General features: G+C 62.9%; 1 protein-coding gene across 3 annotated transcripts in view; it reads right to left on the bottom strand.

Annotated features, from left to right (window-relative positions):
- Window positions 1-14452, bottom strand: part of Ripor3 (RIPOR family member 3) — a 64968-nt gene extending 50516 nt beyond the window's left edge. For 2 of the 3 annotated variants that reach the window (XM_046433379.2, XM_046433377.2), the window contains exon 1: window positions 13849-14452. Coding sequence is in view for 2 of the 3 variants with exons in the window: in XM_046433377.2 (XP_046289333.1) it covers window positions 13849-13851 (3 nt within the window). In the remaining variant the exon portion in view is untranslated. The remainder of the gene's footprint in view (window positions 1-13848) is intronic. The other variant, XM_046433380.2, reaches the window with a different exon arrangement.
- Window positions 14453-20359: the final 5907 nt, after the last annotated feature.

Genomic DNA, 20359 nt, shown 5'->3' with positions numbered 1-20359 from the left:
ACTCGGCCTCTCGGCCAAGGTGCACCGTGTCCTTCCTGGTGACCCGAGGCCAGGACTGCCGCCTGTGTCCCCATCCCTCTCGGCGCCCAACGGAGCAGGTCACAGGTCCTCTGTGACCTTCAGGCCGGCAGCCAGGGCCACCAACGAGATCACGTCCACAGGCCTCCAGCCACGGCCTGCTCAGAGGGGACACCCCCAGCCAAGGGCCATCGTGGGAGGGTGATCAGGATATGGGTGCAAAGACCTGGGCCTCAAGGGAGGCGGGGAGGCCACGGCCACCACTGAAGTCATCAATCACAGTCCCACCGAGGGTTCACCTCGAGGCCACCACTGACGTCCCACAGGCCACGATCCTGGCTGCCGGGCCCCTCCTCTCTTGGGCCGAGTGAGGCTGAACCGCTACCCCAGGGGCTGGGGGGCTGGGGGACTGGGGGACTGGGGTCTGGGGGGCTGGGGGGCTGGGGGGCTGGGGGGCTGGGGACTGGGGGGCTGGGGGGCTGGCATTGTGTGGCGTTGGACTCTGGCCGTGTGGAGGGCATGCACGTCCATCAGTGACGTCCACCATGGTTGGAGGACAGGCGCCCTGCTGGTCACATCTTCCTTCCAGCAGTACCACGAGTCGAGGTGGGACGCAGCCTGGTCCGACTGCCCCGTCCATGCAGCTGCTGCGACTGGCTCAGCCAGGGAGTTGCCTCCAGGCCAGAGAAGATCAGCCCCAACCCTCACCTCGCCCTGTGCTCTCCTGGACCCAGCCCTACCTGAAGCCATCGAATCTCAGACTGTGCGCTTTGGCAAACCTGTAAGTTCTCTTTTTTGCGTAAACCAGTGTGAATTGGGTTTTCCTAACACAGGAGGCCATGTCCATCTGTCTTCCACTCAGGCCTCAGAACGGGGGGCAAGGGCAGGTTAGATGGCCAAGATCATCCTGGGCTGAGCCTTAATCTCTTTCTTGATCCAGCCATGACCGGAGGCCTGGGCTGCAGAGAGAGGACGCCCACTTCTTCAAATGCAGCAAGAAACGTCTCAGGAGGTTCCCGCGGGGTCCACCTTCCTGTCATTGGTGACTCGGCCTCTGCTTTGGAGAAGGAGTCAGGAGGGGCAGCGATCCTCGGTGGCCTCTGTGCCCCCCAAACTTCCCCCAAAGCCAGGTTTTCCTTGGCTCCTGGGGCTGAGGACGGGCTCCATTGAACTGTGTTTTGAAACATTGGCACGAACCGCGGACACCTCGGGAGGGAGCCCTGGTCACCAGGGGCCGGTTAAAGTCCAGCCACCACAACCCTGGTCCCCCAGGATAATGGGTGGCACCTCCCCACCCCGAGGAGGCGGCTCGTCCTCAACTCTTCTTGGTCGGCTCCTGCGTCCGGCCTCCTCTCCCCGCACAGCCCGACCAAGAGCCGGGGTGCAGACGCGGGCCGTGGGGCCAACCGTCGGCTGCGGCCACCTGGGTCTGCTCTTCAGGTTTCCCGGAGCCCGTCCTCCTCCTCCTGCTCTGGAACCGTGGGCGCGGCGGCCGGGTCAGGGGAACAGAGGCTGAGCTGGTGGACAGAGCCCAGGCTGCCCCTGTCCTCTCTGTGGAGTGGGTGTGACGATGGCCACTGTCGGCAGGCTGTTTGGAGCGGCCTGGGCAGGGGCGGGGGGAACGTGGCCTTCTCTCCGGGCTGGCTCGGGCGGGGCAGGTGCACGCCAGCCGCTGGGGTCCCCGGGGGCTCCTGCGTCCTTCAGCCATGAGGACGTGGCTCCCTCAGCCACCTCAGTGTAGGATCCGTGCAGTCCCTGGAGAAGTGTCCACTCTTCCACGCGGAGGCGACAAATCTCCTTCCCAATGCACAGGGGCCGGCACTGCCCAGGTGCAGTCTGAGGATGCTCTGTGGTCACCTGCCTCACCCTGAGGCCGTCGGGGCAGGAGGACACTCCAGAGGGCACAGGCGCCTGCCCACCTCCAGCCGGGTCCCACTCGTGGCCTGTCCCACGGCAGCGGAACGGGTCCTCAGGGGGCACCCACACGTGCCACCCGCCCTGCCCCCCCCAGCTCTGCAGGGACAGGGCACACCCTGAAGGCAGGAGTGGACGAGCTGCACACGCACTGGGTACGCGTGTTCACACGCCCCCTCCCCGCACACGCGTGCAGGCGCACACACGCACACTGTTCACACACATGTGCCGCACGCGCTCTTCCTCCCGGCCCCCACCCCCGCTCGGTCCACCTCTCCCGAGCCCAGGCTGCTGACCACTGCTGCCACACACTCGCCACCCCACTCCTAGGGTGCCCAAGCGTGAGGTCACTTCTGCAGCAGGTTGTAGCTTGGGAAGTGACCGTCCTCTCCTCCCGCTGTCCTGGGGCTCAGCCGAGCCTGCTCCACCCCGAGGCGCCCATCTGCCCGGAGAGGAGGACGGGGGAGCGGGGGCCTGGACACGTCCAGCTGCTGCCGAGAGACAGCGCTTAGCCCCACCCCTCGGACCCTCTGGGACCCCCTCAGCAGCCTCGGGTGGGCACACTGGGGCCCCTGGCCAGGATGGGACAGACCCTGCTGAGGCCGGTGACACCTTGTTAGGCAGAGTGACCTGCAGCCGGGCTGGAGGTGGACAGCGGGCAGGGGTCAGGTGCTGGGGCTCGGAGCGGAGGAGAAGCCATGCAGGCAGGGCTCCTGCCCAGGGGACACAGTGACCAGCTGCCAGCTTCACCCGGCTGCCAGGAAGGCCATCAGCGGCCGCGGGCATCCCTGGTGGCTGGAGACCCCGACACTCCTTCCCCGGGACACCCACCTGGTGCCATCGAGGACGGCTGGGAGGAGGACTGGGACTGGGCGCCCCCTGCAGGCCCCAAGTGCCCGGGAGAAGGAACTCGGGTCCCCCTGGCCAGTCCCTTCCCGGCCACGCTGACTGCGGCTTGAGAGAAACAGCGGCTCAGATTCAGGCCCCCTGCTCTGTGGTCAGTGAGGGGACCACAGCCCCGTGTCCCCCGGCCACAGCCCAGGCTCTCCTGCAGGCAGCACCGCCCTGGGCTGCAGGCGCCGTGCCGGGCACATAGTAGGTGCTCAGTTTAGTCTCAGGGAAGAGTGACCGCTGTCCTGCCTGGCAGCAGAGGACCGGCCGGTCTCAGGGGCTGGGGGGGAGGAACCGGTGAGAAGGGCTTCGAGGTCAGACTGACCGGCTTCACCCCGGCTCTGCCCTGTGGGGCAGCTTCTGGCCGGTGTCCTGATCCCACCTCGGGAGAGGGCAGGTGGACACTTCCAGCGACTAGGACGTGTTAAGAGGTGGACGGTCCCCTCCAGTGTGGTTAGAGAGGTGGTGGCTTCGACGCCCCGCCCCGCCCCTTGGCCTGCTCCCTTGGCAGGGCGAGTGGAGGGACCACGTGGCCAGGGCTGGAAGGACCTCACCAAGGCGAAGCCCCCACTGGGCCTCACTGGGCCCAGCTGCGTCCTCCGGAGGCCCCAGAGGACCAGGGCCAGGGTCTTCCTGTGTCCTGGAGGCCAGCTGAGGCCCGGGTGAGGGGCTGGAGCCCTGAGGAGCTCGGCACCAGGGACAGGTGTGGCACACGCTGGCACCCACTGTCCCCGCCTGGGACTCCCTCACGGGATCCCTGTCCCTTCGCCATGGATTGTGTCCCCGTGGGCCACTGCTGCCCACAACCAGCCAGTAGCCTCTGGCAGCTCAGAAACTGACCCCGTGGGAGAGCAGTGGCCAGCTGGCCTGCGTCCTCCCCACTGTGGCGACTCAGAGCCGGGGACAGACTGCCCACCTGGAGGCCGGCGGCACCCGGGGCTCTGAGCCGCGAGGCCCACACTCCCGCCACAGTGCGCTGGGCCCTGCGCGGCTCCGCCCCCCGCCCACCCGGGCACCCGCCTCTGACCTCCGGCTCCTTCCAGGCGGAAGGGCTGCGGGCTGCGGGCATCCTGTGTCCCCTCACGCCCGCACAGGGATGAGACGCTTGATGCCCGCAGGCGTGCCCCGCCCTCTGCGGGCTGCTGGAGTGACCACCAGCTGGGGCCGGGGGCCTGCCTCGCTGCCCTGGGGTGGGTTCCGGGAGAGGCCTCGCCCACTGTGCGTCAGCCCAGCCGGGGGCAGTGGGGTAGGGCTCCCCCTCCTCTGCAGTCACCATCCACCCTGGGGCACCCCAGGACAACGGAGGTTAACATGGGCGGTGGGCGGAGGTTCCGGAGATTGACCCCAGGGGTGCTTTACCACAGGCCTCATCCCAGCCCTTTTTATTTTGAGACAGGTTCTCCCCAAGTTGCTGAGGCTGGCCTCGAACTTGTAATCCTCCTGCCTCAGCCTCCCGAGTCTCTGGGATCACAGACGGGCACCACTGGGCCCGGTGCCATGGAAACGTGCTGCATGCTGTCAGCTCCTGGAACCCCCCCGGAACCCCCCACAAGCCCTCAGAGGGGGGCTTCCTTGCAATCTGTCTTCTGGGGGCTTCACTAAGACCCAGCGGTCAGTGGGGGACAGGATTTGCATTCGGGCAGTATGACTGTCCGCCTGGCTCCTGCCCACTGCAGCCACCCCCTGCAAGGGCTGGCCGCCTGGCCTTGTCCTTTGGGAGTCCCCTACTCTCCTTAGAGGCCTCCAACCTGCCCACCAGCTCTGCCTGCTGACAGGACAACTGTCCCCTGGCCCCGAAGGCCCAGTCACTGGAGGTACAACCCCCCTTCCCGGTCCTGAGCTCGGGCTCGGGGTCACTGCACACGCTCCAGCGGCCCAGGGGAGCTCCGCCCGCAGCGGCCCCTTCCTGCTCCTCCATGTCAGAAAGAGCCCTCGTCCCTCGGGGCCTGCTCCAGGCCTGCCCAGCAGATAGCGTCCAGCACTTAATGGCTCTGCTCCATGGCCTGCACGAGTCCCCTTAATGGGCCATTCTCAGTTTGTCGCCCAAGCGAAGCCTCCCAGAGTGTCCCCAGATGGCAGAGGCGCACCGTGGGCCTCGGTCCCCCTCAGGCAGGAGGGCCATGCTGGCCTGGCAGGGACGCAGCTTCGTGTCCGCCACACGAGGACCCTTTGCACAGCCTCTGGGGAGACGGGACGGACCCGAGGGCCTCGGAACTGGCCGGCTCTGGACGGAAAGTCTTAACCTCAGGTTTGCCCCTGACTCACTGCGTGACCCTGGGCAAGTCGGTCCACCTCTGGCCCTCAGAGGGAACCACAGCGTCCACCTCACAGGGGGACGCAGGGGACGTGTCAGGAGGAGGAAGATGGGAGCTGGGGGCTGGGCGTGTGGTGCCCACGTGGCGAGGGAGGGTCAGCAGCTGTGGCTCCCTAGCAGGAGGCGTACGCAGCAGTGACCCTGCGGGGAAACAGGCCCTTTGAAGTGCTGGCTAAGCAGAGGTCATCCTGGCTTAGAGTGGGCCCTGAATCCAACGCCCGTTCCCTGTAGGAGGAGGGACACGTGGAGGAAGGTCGGGTGGAGACGGAGAGGGTCTGCAGGGATGTGGCTCCAAGCCAAGGTCAGCCAGCAAGGACTCCTGGCCACCCAGAGACCAAGAGGAGGCAGAGGAAGCAGGTGTCCTCAGAGTCCTCGGGGAGCCCGGCTGCCCACGCCCCTCGGCTCTGCCTCCAGGGCTGGGAGAGAGTGGCCTTCTGCTGTCCTTAGCCCCCGGGCTGTGGCCACTGGTCAGTGTCCTGGTGACTGCACCAGGCGCTCCCACGAGCTTCCTGTGGGTCACTTAGCTCTCACCAGTGCCGTCCGTACCCCATCCTGTCTCACAGGGGAGCCTCAGAGCCTAGGGACATTAGGGACCCGTCCCTGGGTCTAGATCTGAATTCGCTGCACCTGGTCAATGGCCGGGGCCCCCCACACCCTGCAGGAGGCGCCAGCCAGGGGTGCAGCACGTCCAGGTCCCTCTACTGAGGGACCCACAGGCCAGGTCTGCCGGAGCCCCAGGCCTCTGCTGTGACCCTGCCCTGGGCTGGCCTCTGGGCGCCAAGTGCCCTGGGGCTCGGGACAGGGGACGGCCAGCTCTGTGCCCACAGGGAGCCTGCGCAGTTGACCCCAGGTCTGGCACTCAGGGCTCCTCAGGGCTCGTCTGTGGCAGGAAGGCAGCACCCAAGGCCGGGGACAGCACCCAAGGCCCCCGACACCTTCAACAACCCCTCAGGTCGCAGGGACCCCCCACGCTGGGTCCTCATGACTGCGGGGGGTGGGGACAGGAAGGCCAAAGACAGGCACAGCCACCACAGCGCAGCTCCAGCCGGTCAGGAGGCGTGGCCACCAGGAAGCAGGAAGGTCCAGCTGGGTTCCTTCACCCTTTGTCCCAGGATGCAAAAATGTCAGCAATGTGCTAGGACCACAGCCGCAGGGACACTCCTCGCCCCCACGGCCACTTCCTGCCTGGGCTGCGGGTCAGGGCAAGAGTGGGGGGGTCCTGGCTCCTGCGGGTCACCCTCCGCCTTGGGCCTGGGGTGACCACGTCAGTCCACCTCAGGGTGAAGAGGCCACAGGCCCCGGCGCTGCCTGGATTCCCCCGAGGGTCCACCTCGGGGCACCAGGTCCCCCTGGGGCCTCCCCAGATTCGACTTCACAGCATGAGGCTGGACACGGGCTCTCCCTGGAGGGTAGCTGCCACTGTCAATCCTGAGTGTCCCTCACCAGAATGCCAACAGTGCCCCCCTTACCGCGGACTCGCAGGGTCCCACACCACGAGGACGTCACCACAACCCGGGAGACGCGTGCCACAGAGCCCTCGCCTCGCTTCCAGAGGGACAGAACCGAGGCCACAGAACCGGCCACTCCTTTGCAGGCCACTGCCCGCAGGTCCCTGGGGCCTGGACCCACCCCAGGCAGGACACCTCCTGGCACCAGCGGGGCCCCTGCTCCACCTGCCTCTGGGTCGGAGACCTCCCCGTCGTCACCGTGTCATCAGTTCCCTGCTCTGGGGATGAGGACGTGGTTCCCTAGCAGGAGGGAGGGAGGGGGAGGATGTCAGGACTCCTCATCTCGGGGTCTCAGTCCCCGTGTCTTTGCCCCCAGAGGCCACCGGTGCTGAACCAGTGTCACAGACAGCGGGGGTGCTTGGGCGGAGACCCAGGGGGCTGTGGGGAAGAGGGTCACACTGCGTGGACAGACCCCTCCAGGCAGACCCCTCTCCCCAGGTCCCCTGAGGCACAGCCCCAGCCCCCGTGACACACCTGGGGTCTCAGGAGGACCGTGGGGAGCCAGCGGAGGGCCTGCCCGCCCCTGGCCCACTCCGCAGGCCCGTCTGCATGCCGGGCAGGCCTGGCCGCACCCGTGTCTGTCGCTCTGTGGACACAGAGTCCAGAGCCAAGGTCACCGTGGGCTCCCACACCAGAGGCCGCGGTGAGGGCTGGGCGCATGGAGCCGCAGGTGACTCCAGGCAGCGCCACCTGTGATCACAGAAGATGAGGACCCACCCCATGTCCCCCGTGGGGACCCGGCTGAGCTGCGTTGGCAGAGCCACACAGACTCAGTGCTGGCAGAGTGAGGCCGGCGCGCGGGGACCTCGGGACCTCGGTGAAGACAGCTCATGTCACCTGGCAGGGCTGGGGTGCAGGGCCACCACCGTCCCTTCAACACGGGGAAGGTGGGCACTGAACGGTTGGTCCCTTGTCTGTGGCTCATGACCAACAGCAGTGGACCTGGGTTTGGCTCGGGTGGCCAGCTCGGGTCACTCTCAGAGTGTCGCCCAGTCCTCTGGCCACCGCTCCCCCCGCCAGGAGCCCTCTGGAGCCTGGAAAGAGGGACGCAGACAGACACCCCTGAGCGCCCACCTCACGGGCCCCGGGACAGGTGTCACCAGGCGACGCACCCAGGGCCAGGACAGATGGGCAGTGAGGCCCCCTGGCAGCCACCGTCCATTTTTCTGTCCTTTCCTGGAGTCAAGACTCGGGAAGCTGAGTGGCCCACGGGGCCCCCGCATCCCGACTAGCCGGGGTGCGGAGGGGAGGGAGGCCGCCTTCCCTGCTTTGAGTTGACCCCAGGACTCAAGGCGGGCGGCCAACGGGCTGCTATTGGGGAAGGCTGATCTCAAACAGGACTAACCGGCGACAGAAACGGAGCCGTCCCAAGTGAAGGGGCTTCATCCAGAGAATTGCCTTCCCACAGGCACAGAGTGACCGCCACTCAGCCCCAGAGTGACCGCCACTCAGCCCCACACCCCCAGGCCACAGGGGCCTGTGCTGCTCACACCTCAACCAGGTCAGGCCCTTTCCACCGAGGGGGGGGGTCACAGAAGTCCAGGCCCCAAGTGGACACTTGCTGGGGCACACGCCCTCCTGCCGCCCAGCCCAGCAAGCGCCTTCCAAGCACAGCAAGCCGCTCCGGCCCCCATCTGGCCTGGGTGGAACGGACCCTCAGCCCAGGAGGAGCCCTGCCCACCTCACGCCGATCGGCATATTCCAGGGATAGTCCAGGGACGGCCAGAGCCCAGCAAGGAGCCAGAAGGCACAGGAACAGCAGAGCACGTGGCGCACACCTGTCATCCCAGCTACTGGGAGGCTGAGGCAGGAGGATCGAGAGTTCACAGCCAGCCTCAGCAACTTAACAAGGCCCTAAGCAGCTCAGTGAGACTCTGACTCTGATAAAACATAACAGAGGGCAAAGAAGGGTTAGGAATAAACATTTGATGAGACGTCTGGAGAAGAGCTTTTCTCATTTTAGACTAATTGAAGCTCAGAGAGGTAAAGTAACTTGCTGAGAGTCACACAGCAAGGTGGCCAGGGATGCAGGGTTTGAATTCAGGTCTGTAGCACTGAGGAGCTGGTGGTGCTTAGCCCCTCGGCTCTACTGAGAGGCTGAAGGCAAACCATGTCTGCTGCTTCCGGCCTGTGTGGCAGGGGACAAGTTATTAACCTCTCTGGTCCTCGGTTTCCTCATGTTTGAAGGCTTGTGAGAGCACCTCCAGGTCCAGGAGGAGAGTGCGGGGTGCCCCGCCACACCACCCCCACTTGGTGGGACGCAGGCTGCTTCTGTGGCGCGGCTGTCAGGCTCCGTCCCCTCCAGACGCTGCTGTGGCACAGACATAGGGACATCACGGTGACAGCCCTCTGGGCACAGTAGAGTCCCAGTCCCACAGCCCGCCTGACACCCGGGGTTACCTGGACGCGGTGAGGACGCGGCCGTGCTGTCTGGGGACTTGTTTGCGGGCACGGACGGAATCCAGAGCCCCAAGCCTGCCACACGCACTCCACGCGCTCCACCCCGGCTGCACCCAGCCCCCGCTGTGTCCCCAGCCTCCCCGCCATGTCCCCAGCCTCCCTGCCATGTCCCCAGCCTCCCTGCCAGGCCGGCCCTCCCTGCCGGGCCAGGAGCCCGGGGAGCTGGGCAGTGGCTGTGGCCACGTTGTCCTTCTCCGGCGGCCACAGCGCTGGCCCCAGATGTGAGCCAGGAGGGGCGGCTGCAGGGCCCCGGAGGCCCCGGGCCTGGGCCTGGCTCAGGAGGCCAGTTTCCCGGGTGCTGACGGGCTCGAGCGCGTCCTTCCCCTGCTGGGCCTGGCAGTGTCCGTGTGGCACTCGGGCACAGACAGAGGGCACTGCAGGAGGGGCCAGGCGCCCTCACCCGGGGCCTCCCGAGGGGCCGGGCAGCCTTGCAACAGCAAAGCCAGGACTGACTGAGCGCTTCCTGTGACCCAACAGGCAGGTGATGAAGACCTAATCTCCGCCTTCGGAGACTCACCTCCTAACGGGGCGTTTCGGGAAAGAATGACGGCATGTTGGGGGATGGTGAGTGGTGGGAGAACAACCCAGGAGGGTGGGCGGGGGGGCACAGGCTGCCGTCTCAGACGGGGGATCCGGAGGGCTTCGCGACAAAGTGGCGGGTTGGTTGGTCGGTTAGCTTTTTGGTGTGCGGGGGACAGAGCCCAGGGGTGGGACATCGCGGTGAGCTACTTCAACCACTGAGCTACATCCCCTGCCCTTTCTAAAAATTTTATTTTGAGCAGGGCACAGTGGTGCTTGCCTGTAATCACAGCAGTTTGGGGGGCTGAGGCAGGAGGATCGAAAGTTCAAGGCCAGCCTCAGCAACTGAGTGAGGCCCTGAGCAACTCAGCGAGACCCTGTTTCTAAATAAAATATTATAAAAGGGCTGGGATGTGGCTCAGAGGTCAGGTGCCCCTGGGTTCGATACCTGATACCAAAAAAAAAGGAATCATTTTGAGTCGGGGTCTCACTAGTTGCTGAGGCTGGCTGCAGCGTGGGTCCTGCCGCCTCTGCCTCCTGAGTCGCTGGGTCCCAGGGTCTCACTGTGTCACCCAGCCTGGTCTCCAACTTGTGAGCTCAAGAAATCCTCCAGCGTCGGTCTCCCAAGTAGCTGGGCTGCAGCCCCCCCATCTGTATTTATGTATTTTCATCTGTGACTGCGGATGGAGCGCAGGGCCTCAGGCGCGCTGGGCTCCCGGCAAGGGTTTGGGGTGAAGGAAGTCTGAGACCTGGTCCAAAAGCAGAGAAGCGGCCATTGAAATGGATCCTCCCTAGAACCTTCTAGCACTTCTGCTGTGCAAGCATCGAAAGACGATTCACATCTTCACAGGTTGACATGGGAAAGCAGCCGCCACACCTCGCCAAGCCAAGGCAAGAAGGTGCCCAGCGGTGGGCAGGACGGTGGCACTGTTTTTGGCCTGGTGGGGACAGAGCCCCGGGCCTCCCATGCTCTGCCCCTGACCCACATCCCCAGCCTCGACCCACTTTTGAAGATTAAAATTTCAGAAAAGAAAGAAAAACATGAAGGAGTAAATGGACAGAAGAGTGGACGCCTGACCCTCGGGGCTCCCCCAGGACAGGAGCCGGGCCGCCGAGGCCTGCGCCCAGGACAGCGCTGCCCGCCCTGCCCGCCGTGCCCAGGAACAGGGGTGCAGGGCGTTAGCTCTCTGTAAACCTGGAGGCCGGCTCCTTCTCGTGCCACCGTCCCCTCCCGGGGCCTCCTCCGTGACCCACAGTGCAGCGAGGCGGAGCCGGGTGAGGGAGATTTTCCTCTTGTGCTTCTGGCTTGGGGATCTGGAAAGGGCCCACCTGGCTCCCGGGGTTTCTAAAAATAGAAGCTCAACTTCCCGCAGGTTTGGCCTAGCTGTCCTCCCCGGGTTCCAAGACGCCGTTTCTGTTAGCGCCTCACCCCCACGCGGGGAAGCCCAGGCTGGCACAGGACCAGGAAGGCCTAGGGCGCTGCCGGCACCCAGGGGCCCAGGTCTCGGAGCCAGAGGCTGCGGCTAGACAGGACCCTCTGCCCCACCCAACCCTGCACCCACCCACACGGGGCCCCAGAGGCCTTTAGCCACTGGTTTGCTTTAAGTCAAAGGAGGAGTTGGAGGGATTTGTGATCAGGCCCCACGTGGGGTCAGGAATCCTCTGGGTGAAGGCGGAGGGCGGTCCCTGACGTGCGAGGTGTCGGTGGTGTGCTGCAAAGGTCTAACAGCAGGCTCTCGGGGCAGCTGTGCTATGTGCACACACACACACACACACGCAGGCGCGTCACACACGCTTACTGGGTTGATCACGATGGTTTCAACATACAGGATGTGCAGCACACAATTGCAAATAAAAATAGAATTTATAGTCAGGCGCAGTGGCGCCCGCCTGTAACCCTAGATATTCAGGAGGCTGAGGCAGGAGGATCACGAGTTCAAGGCCAACCTCAGCAACTTAGCAAGACCCTAAGCAACTCAGCGAGACTCTGCCTTAACATAAAAAAATTAAAAGGGTTCAGTCCCCAGGACCAAAAGATACATATAACTTTTTTGATGACATTTATATAATTTGATTTTAATAATGACTGTGTTTAGCAACCAGTTCACCACATTCCTGAAAATCAGACAGTTGGCTTTCACAAGCCACACGAGCTGGGGTCAGTGCGCACAGCGCAGGGCCCACCTGGCTCCCAGGGTTTCTAAAAACAGAAGCTCAACTTCCCGCAGGTTTGGCCTAGCTGTCCCTCCCGGGTTCCAAGACACCATTTCTGTTAGCGCCTCACCCCCCACGCGGGGAAGCCATGTCACTGAGTTGGGGAGGAAGCCATCGTCCCTCTGCACATCTCCCCGAGCCCAGGGCAGCCCTGACATAAAGTGCAGGAAGCTCCGGGAGTTTCCAGAGGTGCCCTGCAGACGCTGGTGAGCTCGGGTGGGCGGGGAGGCACCTCGAGGGGCCTGGGTCTGCCCGAAGCCTGAGTGGGACAAGAGACGGTTCATGAGCTCAGGGGCACGTCCCTTTGGAGCTCCCTGGAAGAACTGGGGGACCCCGGGGCTCACGCTGGGGGCTCTGCAGCCAGCTGGGAGCTGTGTCCAGTTGCCCAGTGCGAAACCATGCTGCAGGGACAGGGCTGCCGCCGAGTCACTGGGCTTTCCAGGCTGCAGGGCTGTTCCCCTGACAGCAGCCAGGGCGGCACTCCAGCAGTGGCCACTTCTCCAGGCCCAGCTGCACCCAGGGTCCCGGTGTCCCCCAGCCGCTCTGGGGAATTCCCGGGGGATTTCCTGGCTCCGGCTTCTGGCTTGTTCTCAGCCTCGCCTGGTGTGGAACCCACGTGGCCTTCAACCAGAGCCCGGAATCTGAGGCTCCCTGAACCCCTGCCTTTGCCTCACAGATGAGGAAGCCGAGGCTCAGAGAAGGGCGGCGACTTGTTCAAGGTCACAAAGAAAACTCAGGGCAGGCCTGGGGAGCGCCACCCGCTGCCTCAGTTTCCCCAGACCCAGGGAGTGTCCGGGACAACTTGTCCTCCACAGCGGGGAGCCCGTCTCAACTTGTCCCTGGGAAGGGGGACTCTGCACCAGCCCCGGCGAGGACGGCCGCCTGGGTCTGCCCAGAGCTGCTGCGGGGTGGGATTTTCCAAAGGAAGAAAAAGGAGGCCACATGTGGGTGTCGGGACCTTTCCTTCTGGCCTGATGCCCGGCACCCCACGGGCTTCCCACCGGCTGCCGCTCGCTCGGCTGTGCACTTCCTGGCCCTTGGGTGTCCCCTGCACCCTGCTTCTGACTGTATCTGCGTCTTACTCCTGGCCGCTCAGCCCCAGCTGCAGAGCTGTGGACGCCAACAGCCGGCAAGAGTATTAGTGAGCCGTCCCCGGGGAGGCGCGGGGAAAGTGCCGGGTATTTCACAATTGTGTTCCGTCCAAAGTCGCTGCGCAGGCCCACAGTGATTCGAAACAGATTTTTGCAAAGGCAAAATAAAGTTGGAACGGAACCCAGTGGAGGCATGTCCCTCTCTCCACCCCAGCTCGCTCTGCCCTGCCGTTAACCCTCTTCCCTCACAGCCCAGGACACTGCACAGGACGCTCAGCTGACCCTCTGTCCCGGGGCAGTGTCCTACACCTGGCTTGAGCCATCTTCCAGACGCTGAAGGCCGCTGGCCGGGCTTCAGCCTGCGGCTCCCCGGCCCCACCTCCGGCAGGTAATGCGTATTCCATTCTTCCTCCCGCCTCCCCCCCCCCCATGATTGCAGAACCAGAGAACACAGAGGCTGTTCTGGGGGCGGAGGCCGGTTCAGCCAAAGCCAAATCGGAATGACCTCGGTCTGTTTCTCATCTCTGAGGGGCTGTGTGACCTTGGGCAAGTTGCTTCACTTTTCTGGGCCTGTTTACTCCGTGAACAGTGAGGAGGACAATAACACCTGCGGGAACAGCAGCTGTGGGGATGCCCAGCACAGTGCCTTGCACGTAGCAGATGCCCAAGGAACAAAGCCACGGTCAGGGCCTCCTAAAGATCACCTGGTCCAACCACTCCATTCAGAGACGGGTAAAGGGAGGCCCAGAGAAGGAAAAGAACTCCCCTAGACCACACAGCAAGACACTACAGTCCCTCTCAGCCTCCACCCAGGCTCCCTTCCCCTCCTGGGAGCTCCAGGTGGTGTGAGGACGCGCCACCCTCCTCCCCGCAGAAGCCTGGTCCTCGCACCAACCCACTGCGGGCACCTCACACTCACCATGGAGCAGGTCTGAGTCCCCCGGTCCTCCTTGCAGCAGCCTTGCTGTCTCTGTTGCTGCAAGGTCTCAGCGTCAGATCCCAGCGGCAGAATTCCACGGACGGGGCTGGGGCTCAGGAAAGTCCATCCAGCCTGGCCACGTCCTCCAGGGGACTGCCCCCGAGGCTGCACTAACCCCCAGCTTCCCTGGTTTGGAGGGTGGACGCTCTGCCGGGCTCCGATAGCGCGGCCGGGGCTCTTATCGGAGCTGTCAGGGGCAGCGGCCGCGGGGCTGGGGTTCCAGGAAGCCGCCTGCTGCTCTGGCGGTGTCGATTGCTGTCAGGGTCACGCCAGGCTCTGCCGGGGAGAATTCCACGCTGGCCCCCAGCAGGCGGGGCCCCCAGCCCTGTACGGCCCGCCCCCCACTCCCATCCTGGCACGGGGCTGGGAAGAGGCAGCTCGATCCGCGTCGGTCCACGCAGTGTTTGTGGTCTGCCCTGAATCCTGCACCATTAATCACGGAGCATCTGAGTCCTGCTCGCCTCGGAGGGGGCGGAGGGGACGCCTGGAAGTTTCTGTTTACCCCACTCTGCACCAGGCTGGCTGCTGCTAATCACAAACAGACAGACAGCCGCCCCCCAGGGCTGCGTGGCCACCGCCCTCCTCCCAGGCTCCCTCCCCCGCCCCTCCCTCCAGCCCCTTCCCCACCCACTTTCCTTCCGTCTGTGCCCCTCTCCCCCCTCTTCCTCTGGCCCTGGGCCCCCCAAGCCCCGTCTTCCCGTCCCTCCTGCACACCGCAGACAGGAGCCAGGCTCCTGGGACGACTTTTCTTTTTAACACGTGAATCGTGGCGGGGTCTGGGGGTCAGCCTCGGCCTCTGCCTGCAAACCCAGGCATCTCCCAGCCCCGGGGTGCGGTCCCCCTGGGACGCGGGCCTCCCTCTGTCAACCGCGCACATCTCAGCTCTCTGATTCTGTCAGGGGGACCAGGAACAAAGCCCCATTTACGCCTCTGGAGGAGACTCCAGGCTGCCTGGGTGGACACGTCCAGAGCCTCTAACACCCTCTCTCCGTCCCCTGGCTCTCCTCCTCCCTGCAGGGAAGAAACCGGGAAGGAACAGACACTGGCTCCAGAGCTCAGCAGACGGGACCCTGGGGGCCACTCGGCACCACCTTCCAAAACCAGAAGCCAGCGCCGCCCAGCAGTGGGAACATCACTCAGGCACGTGTGTGGGAGACGGCCGGGTGCCCACCCAGAGCTGCTCACCGAAGGAAACCAGGGGAGTCCCTTCACCGTCCTGCAAATAATGACTGGTCAGGCAAATGTGACAGTGACATTGCAGTGCACCAGGCGGCGGTTTAGAAAGAGCTGGATCTCGTCCCCAAGCCACGTCACCAAGTGAAAGGGGTCAGGATGACGATGCATCCCGCGTGGTCCTCTTCACAGAGGCAGAGCCTCGCCCTCCTGCCCGCTGGCCTGGGACTCCTGGGCTCAGTGGTCCTCCCGCCTCAGCCTCCTGCGTAGCTGGGCCCACAGGCTCGTGCCACCACACTCACCGAGACAATCCTGATTGTGCAACACCTTCCCTTGCACCCTGGGAAGTGAAATGCGAGGGAGACACATACAGCCAGGAAGATTGTTAGGAAAGATTTTAACCCAACTGAGTTGTCCCCTCTGGGAAGAGGGTTGGGGTGACACGCTTACCCAGGAGAGCTTCATTTCTAAAAATGACAATGAATTACTTATTACTTGTCCCAACCAGCTTCCTTTGGATGGGACTCACGCGTCTTATGCAGAGAAAATTCCACCCCATTTGCCCCCTTGGACAAACTCAAGGTGTTCTAATACGGGGTCAGATCAGCAGGGACCAGCAGCTCTTAGCAGTGAACCCAGAAACTCGGCCAGCGCTGGCCTGAACCCCTCCGGGCGGATGCTCAGACCCTGAGCCAGCAGTGACTTATCCTAGACTGAAATCCCCTGAGGGCGGGAGAGTGGTCAGTCTTCTGTGCCACCGAAGGCCCTGGAGGGGCTGGAAACCTGCCTCGCGGTTTCAGGAAGCGTCACCTACGCAGGCTTGTAAAATACGGGAACTTTGGAAGATGAGTACCAACAAGCCCAGACACTCCGAGGGCTGCTGGGACAGCCAGCTTCCGCACGGTGGCCTCCCCGAGTGGCCTCCCGCTCCTGACAGGTGCTGGCACAGTGCTGTTCCTGGAGTCCCCGGGGCACTCCCTTCTGTTCTGCACTCACCCAAGGCCTGCCCCCTTTAGAGCCCACGCCCCACAGCCCCTTCGGTCCCCAGCCCATGAGCCCGGCCCTCCAGGGCAGAGGGGAGCCCCAGGTGGACCCTAGCAGGGCCAGAGTCAGGGCTCCGACCTATGAGCAGGCAGCTGGACCCCAGGTGTTTCCCACAGCAGGGTTCACACAGGGGTGTGACCTTAGGGGACATTCAGACTCAGCACTAAACTACACTGAACCTCCTAGTGGGAAAGTCGCTTTCTCCTCTGGCCGAGGCCCCTCAGTCCCCCTAGGCCTGGGAGAAAGGCTAGGCGTGGGCGCGGCTGCCTTCAACTCTCCTCCAACCTGGCCAGCCTGCGCCCCGGCCACCCACCCCGGCAGCACCCAGCTCCAGTTGTGCTCGGCCGCGATCATGGCTTGCCAGGAACACTTCCCAATTTTTAATTCTTTAAAGTCTAAAAGTGAGCCAGGCCGGGCGCAGTGGCCCATACCTGTAATCCCAGCAGTTTGGGAGGCCGAGGCAGGAGGATTGCAAGTTCGAGGTCAGCCTCAGCAACTTAGAAAGGCCCTAGGCAACTTAGGGAGACCCTGTCTCAAAATAAACAATGAAAAAGGCTGGGGATGTGGCTCAGTGGTTAAGGGTCCCTGGCTTCAATCCTTGGTACCAAAAAAAAAAGTAAGGTGTCGTAGCATGTATCTGTGATCCCAGTGATTCAGGAGGCTGAGGCCGGAGGATGTCAAGTTCAAGGTCAGCCTCAGCCACTTAGCAAGACCCTCTCTCAATATAAAAACTAAAAAGGGGAGGGGACGTAGCTCAGTGTCAAAGTGCCGGCCTGGCATGACCGGGGCCCTGGGTCCTGTTCCTGCAAAAAAAGGGAAAAGAAAAGGAAAAGTCAGCAGCGCTGAACCTCAGGAGCCTTCTCTGCATTGTCCTTTTGACTTTCCAACAGCTCGGAAATCTGTCAGAATTCGAAGTCGGGAGGAAAGTGGGGCGTTTTATTATTTATTCACTTATTTATTGGTGTCATGGGGCTTCACCACTGAGCCACATCTGCAGCCCTTTTAGTTGAATTAAACATCTGTTTACTTATTTTGGTGTCAGGGCTTGGACCCGGGGAGCTTACCCTCCGAGCCACACTCCTTGCCACTCCTGCCCCCTGTTTTTTTTTTTTTGAGACAAGGTCTTGCTGAGTGGCTGAGGCTGGCCTGGAACTTGTGGTCCTCCTGCCTCGGCCTCCTGAGCTGCTGGATCACGGGCGTGCACCACCACACCCAGCCAAGTGAACCACGTTAGATAAGAATATTGGGGCTGGGATTGTGGCTCAGCCGTAGGGCGCTCGCCTAGCACGGGCGGGACCCGGGTTCGATCCTCAGCACCACATAGAAATAAAGGCATTGTGCTGTGTCCATCTACACCCCCCAAAAAAATATTAAAATAATAATAATAAAAATATCAAGTACACTCGAGCTCAGGTGGCAAATGATGATGGCCAAAGCTGTCAAGGAGGTGCCGTGTTGTCATCATCTGGGGACACCAGGCTAAGAGGTGACTGGGCAGCCAGGAGACGTGGGAAAGTCCTGAATGAGCCCTCAAGTCCCCAAGCATCCGCACTCCTCACCAACTCTTCCAGAAGTCCCACCGTCCGTGAGGGTCCCCCAAGAAGGGGCAGCTCAGGAGCTAGAACTCCCACGGCACTGTCCCCTGGCCCTCGGGCACCCTCAGCGGTCAGCAGGGCAGGGCTTCAACCTGATGCCCCACAGGAGGAAATGTCTCAGGGGAGGCAGAGGGCAGAGGCCCACTCTGCCAAGTGCTAAGCGCTGGGCAGGGCGGTAGAGGCCTGGGACTTGGCCTTCGAGAATAAAAGGGGACGCCCATCAGAGTGTCACCAAGTCTTCAGGGCGATTGACAGAAACATCACCTGGTCTTCCAGGTGGTGCATCTGATGGTGACCAATCTGATCTGGTCCTCACGGGCAGCCGTAGGGCCCTGGCGAGCCCCGGCCTCTCCCCTCTCCCACTTCACCACTGGCCCGAATGAGCCAGCTCCACCCTCGAAGGCCGGGGCTCTCTCCTGGGTCCCGACTTGTAACTTCCCTGTTTTCACTAAACCTTGAAACTCCTGGGACCCAGCGAGGCACAGCGGCGCCCCCCAATCCCAGCGATCCTGGAGGCCGAGGCAGGAGGACTAGGAGTTTGAGCAAGTGAGGCTGTTTCAAAGTGAAAAGTAAAGAGTTCTGGGGAAGCCACTCAGCAGTAAATAATAAATAATCCCCCTGAGCGACCTCCAAGCCCCCACCCCGGCTGTGGGGCCCCCTCCTGGGCATCCTGCTGGGCACCCAGGCCCAGAGTCTGACCTTGGCTTCTTTGTTCCTGAGCTGAAGACCTTGGGCACATGACCTGGGCCAACACTAGCACCTCTGCCTTGTCCTGAACCTTAGACCCAATAACCCCTCCCAAGCCCAAGGGCAGACCATGGGCCAGCCGATGGGGGGTCCCCTGGGAGGAAAAGGAATAGGAAGGAAGGAGCCTTATTTAGTGCCCAGTTTTGGAAATCTGGGGACACCAGGCTAAGAGGTGACTAGGCAGCTGGGAGACGCGGGAAAGTCCTGAATGAGCCCTCAAGGCGACGCGGTGGCAAGAGCGCCTGCTAGAGGAGGAATCAGCCAGGCGGGATGGCCCACACCGTGATCCCGGCTGCGGGGGAGGCCAAGGCAGGAAGATCGCAAGTTCTAGGGGTTGTGGAAAGTCCGTCACAAGGGGGACGGTGTCCCAAAGCCATCCTGGCTGCCATTTTCCTGAAGCCAGAGGCATCAAATTCTCCCCCTTTATCAACCCATCAGCTCCCAGAGCCGACAAGAATGTGAGCGCTGGATTCTTCCTAGAGATAACTTCGGCCCCAGAATCTCCCCCACCCTCATGCTGGCCATCTGGAGCCTCATTCCAGGCCCCGCTGATCCCTGTGACAAACTATGACACTCGGAAGTCGGCTCTGCTGAGCCGGGAGGCCTCTGGAATGACCAGGTCCTGGCCACAGCCCTTGTCGGGAGGCCTGGATCTGCCCTGGAATCTGGGGTCTTATCAGCCCGAGGGGATCAGCAGGGCCCCACCCAGACCTGAAAGAAGATCCCAGTGGCCGTGCCCCCCCCCCACCCTCCAGAGCCGCATGTTTTCAGAAACCAATTCCAGTTAAGTAAACAGTGTCTGCCCGTGAGTGCCCACAGGGTCTCTGGAGGACCCGACATGGCCCACTTGGGGACTGTCATTTCCTTACAAACACAACATTGAAAGCGGTCTTCGCATTCCCCAGATGACTGGGCCAGCTGAGGAATTCGGCCACTCTCCTGGTCGTGGGCCGCACTCGGTTTTCGGGCTCTAAGACAACACTGCCCAATCCTCCCTGGACCATCTGATCGGCTCTGCCCCACGGGCCCGCCAAGCTGTTGGGTAGGCAGTGCCCAGATGAACCTGGCCGCGGGGAGCACCGGGTGCCCTCTTCCAAGCGGTTCTCGGCAGCTTCTATGTCCCTGGAAACAATGGACTTGGGCCCACATTTATTTGGGTTGGCTGCCTTCTCGCTGCTTGGAATCTGCTTGGGGTGGGGGCAGACCTGCAGTGTTCGGGTTTATAACTGACACTGAGGCACAAATGTCTCGTCACAGGGCCCCGATGAGGCCAGCGTGCGGGGACGTGTCTCAGGCAGGCGTTGCTCTTTTGAAGATGGACCAAGAGATTCCCGGCGTTTTGTTTTATTTTGTTTTCTTTTTTCTCTTTCTTTTTTGGTACGGGGGATTGAACCCAGGGGCACTTAACCACCGAGCCACATACCCAGACATTTTTTTAAAATATTTTATTCAGAGACAGCGTCTCACTGAGTTGCTTAGGGCCTCCCTAAGTTGCTGAGGCTGGCTTGGAACTTGCGATCCTCCTGCCCCAGCCTCCCAAGCAGCTGGAACCACAAGCGTGTGCCACGGTGCCCACCTGAGCTGCGTTTCAGTCCAGCCGCCTCCGTACCCACCCCCACCCCGTGCAGAATCCTCTGGGGCAGGGCTGTGGCCACCCCGAGATGCGCTGGCTCCTTCCCAGCCGTCCCCAGCGCAGCCTGCTCTGCGCACAGGTGCCGGCGCTCCAAGGGGCTCCGTGACCACCCTCCCTCCTCACAGGGCCCTTGGCATGAGGAGCCGCTGAAGGGAGGCCCGGAGCCGGAAGTGGAGGGTCTTCCCAGGTGGCGCAGTCCTCCTTGACAGACCTGGTCCCAACTCCAGGAATCTAGCTCGAGGGGCCACAGTGACGACCC

This window comes from Marmota monax, unplaced genomic scaffold, assembly GCF_021218885.2.
Source record: "Marmota monax isolate L192 unplaced genomic scaffold, Marmota_monax_Labrador192_F-V1.1 WCK01_AAM20220418_F8-fsc00014, whole genome shotgun sequence".
NCBI lineage: Eukaryota > Metazoa > Chordata > Mammalia > Rodentia > Sciuridae > Marmota > Marmota monax.
Note: the sequence above shows the minus strand (reverse complement) of the source record. Positions and strands in the feature narration are given on the sequence as shown.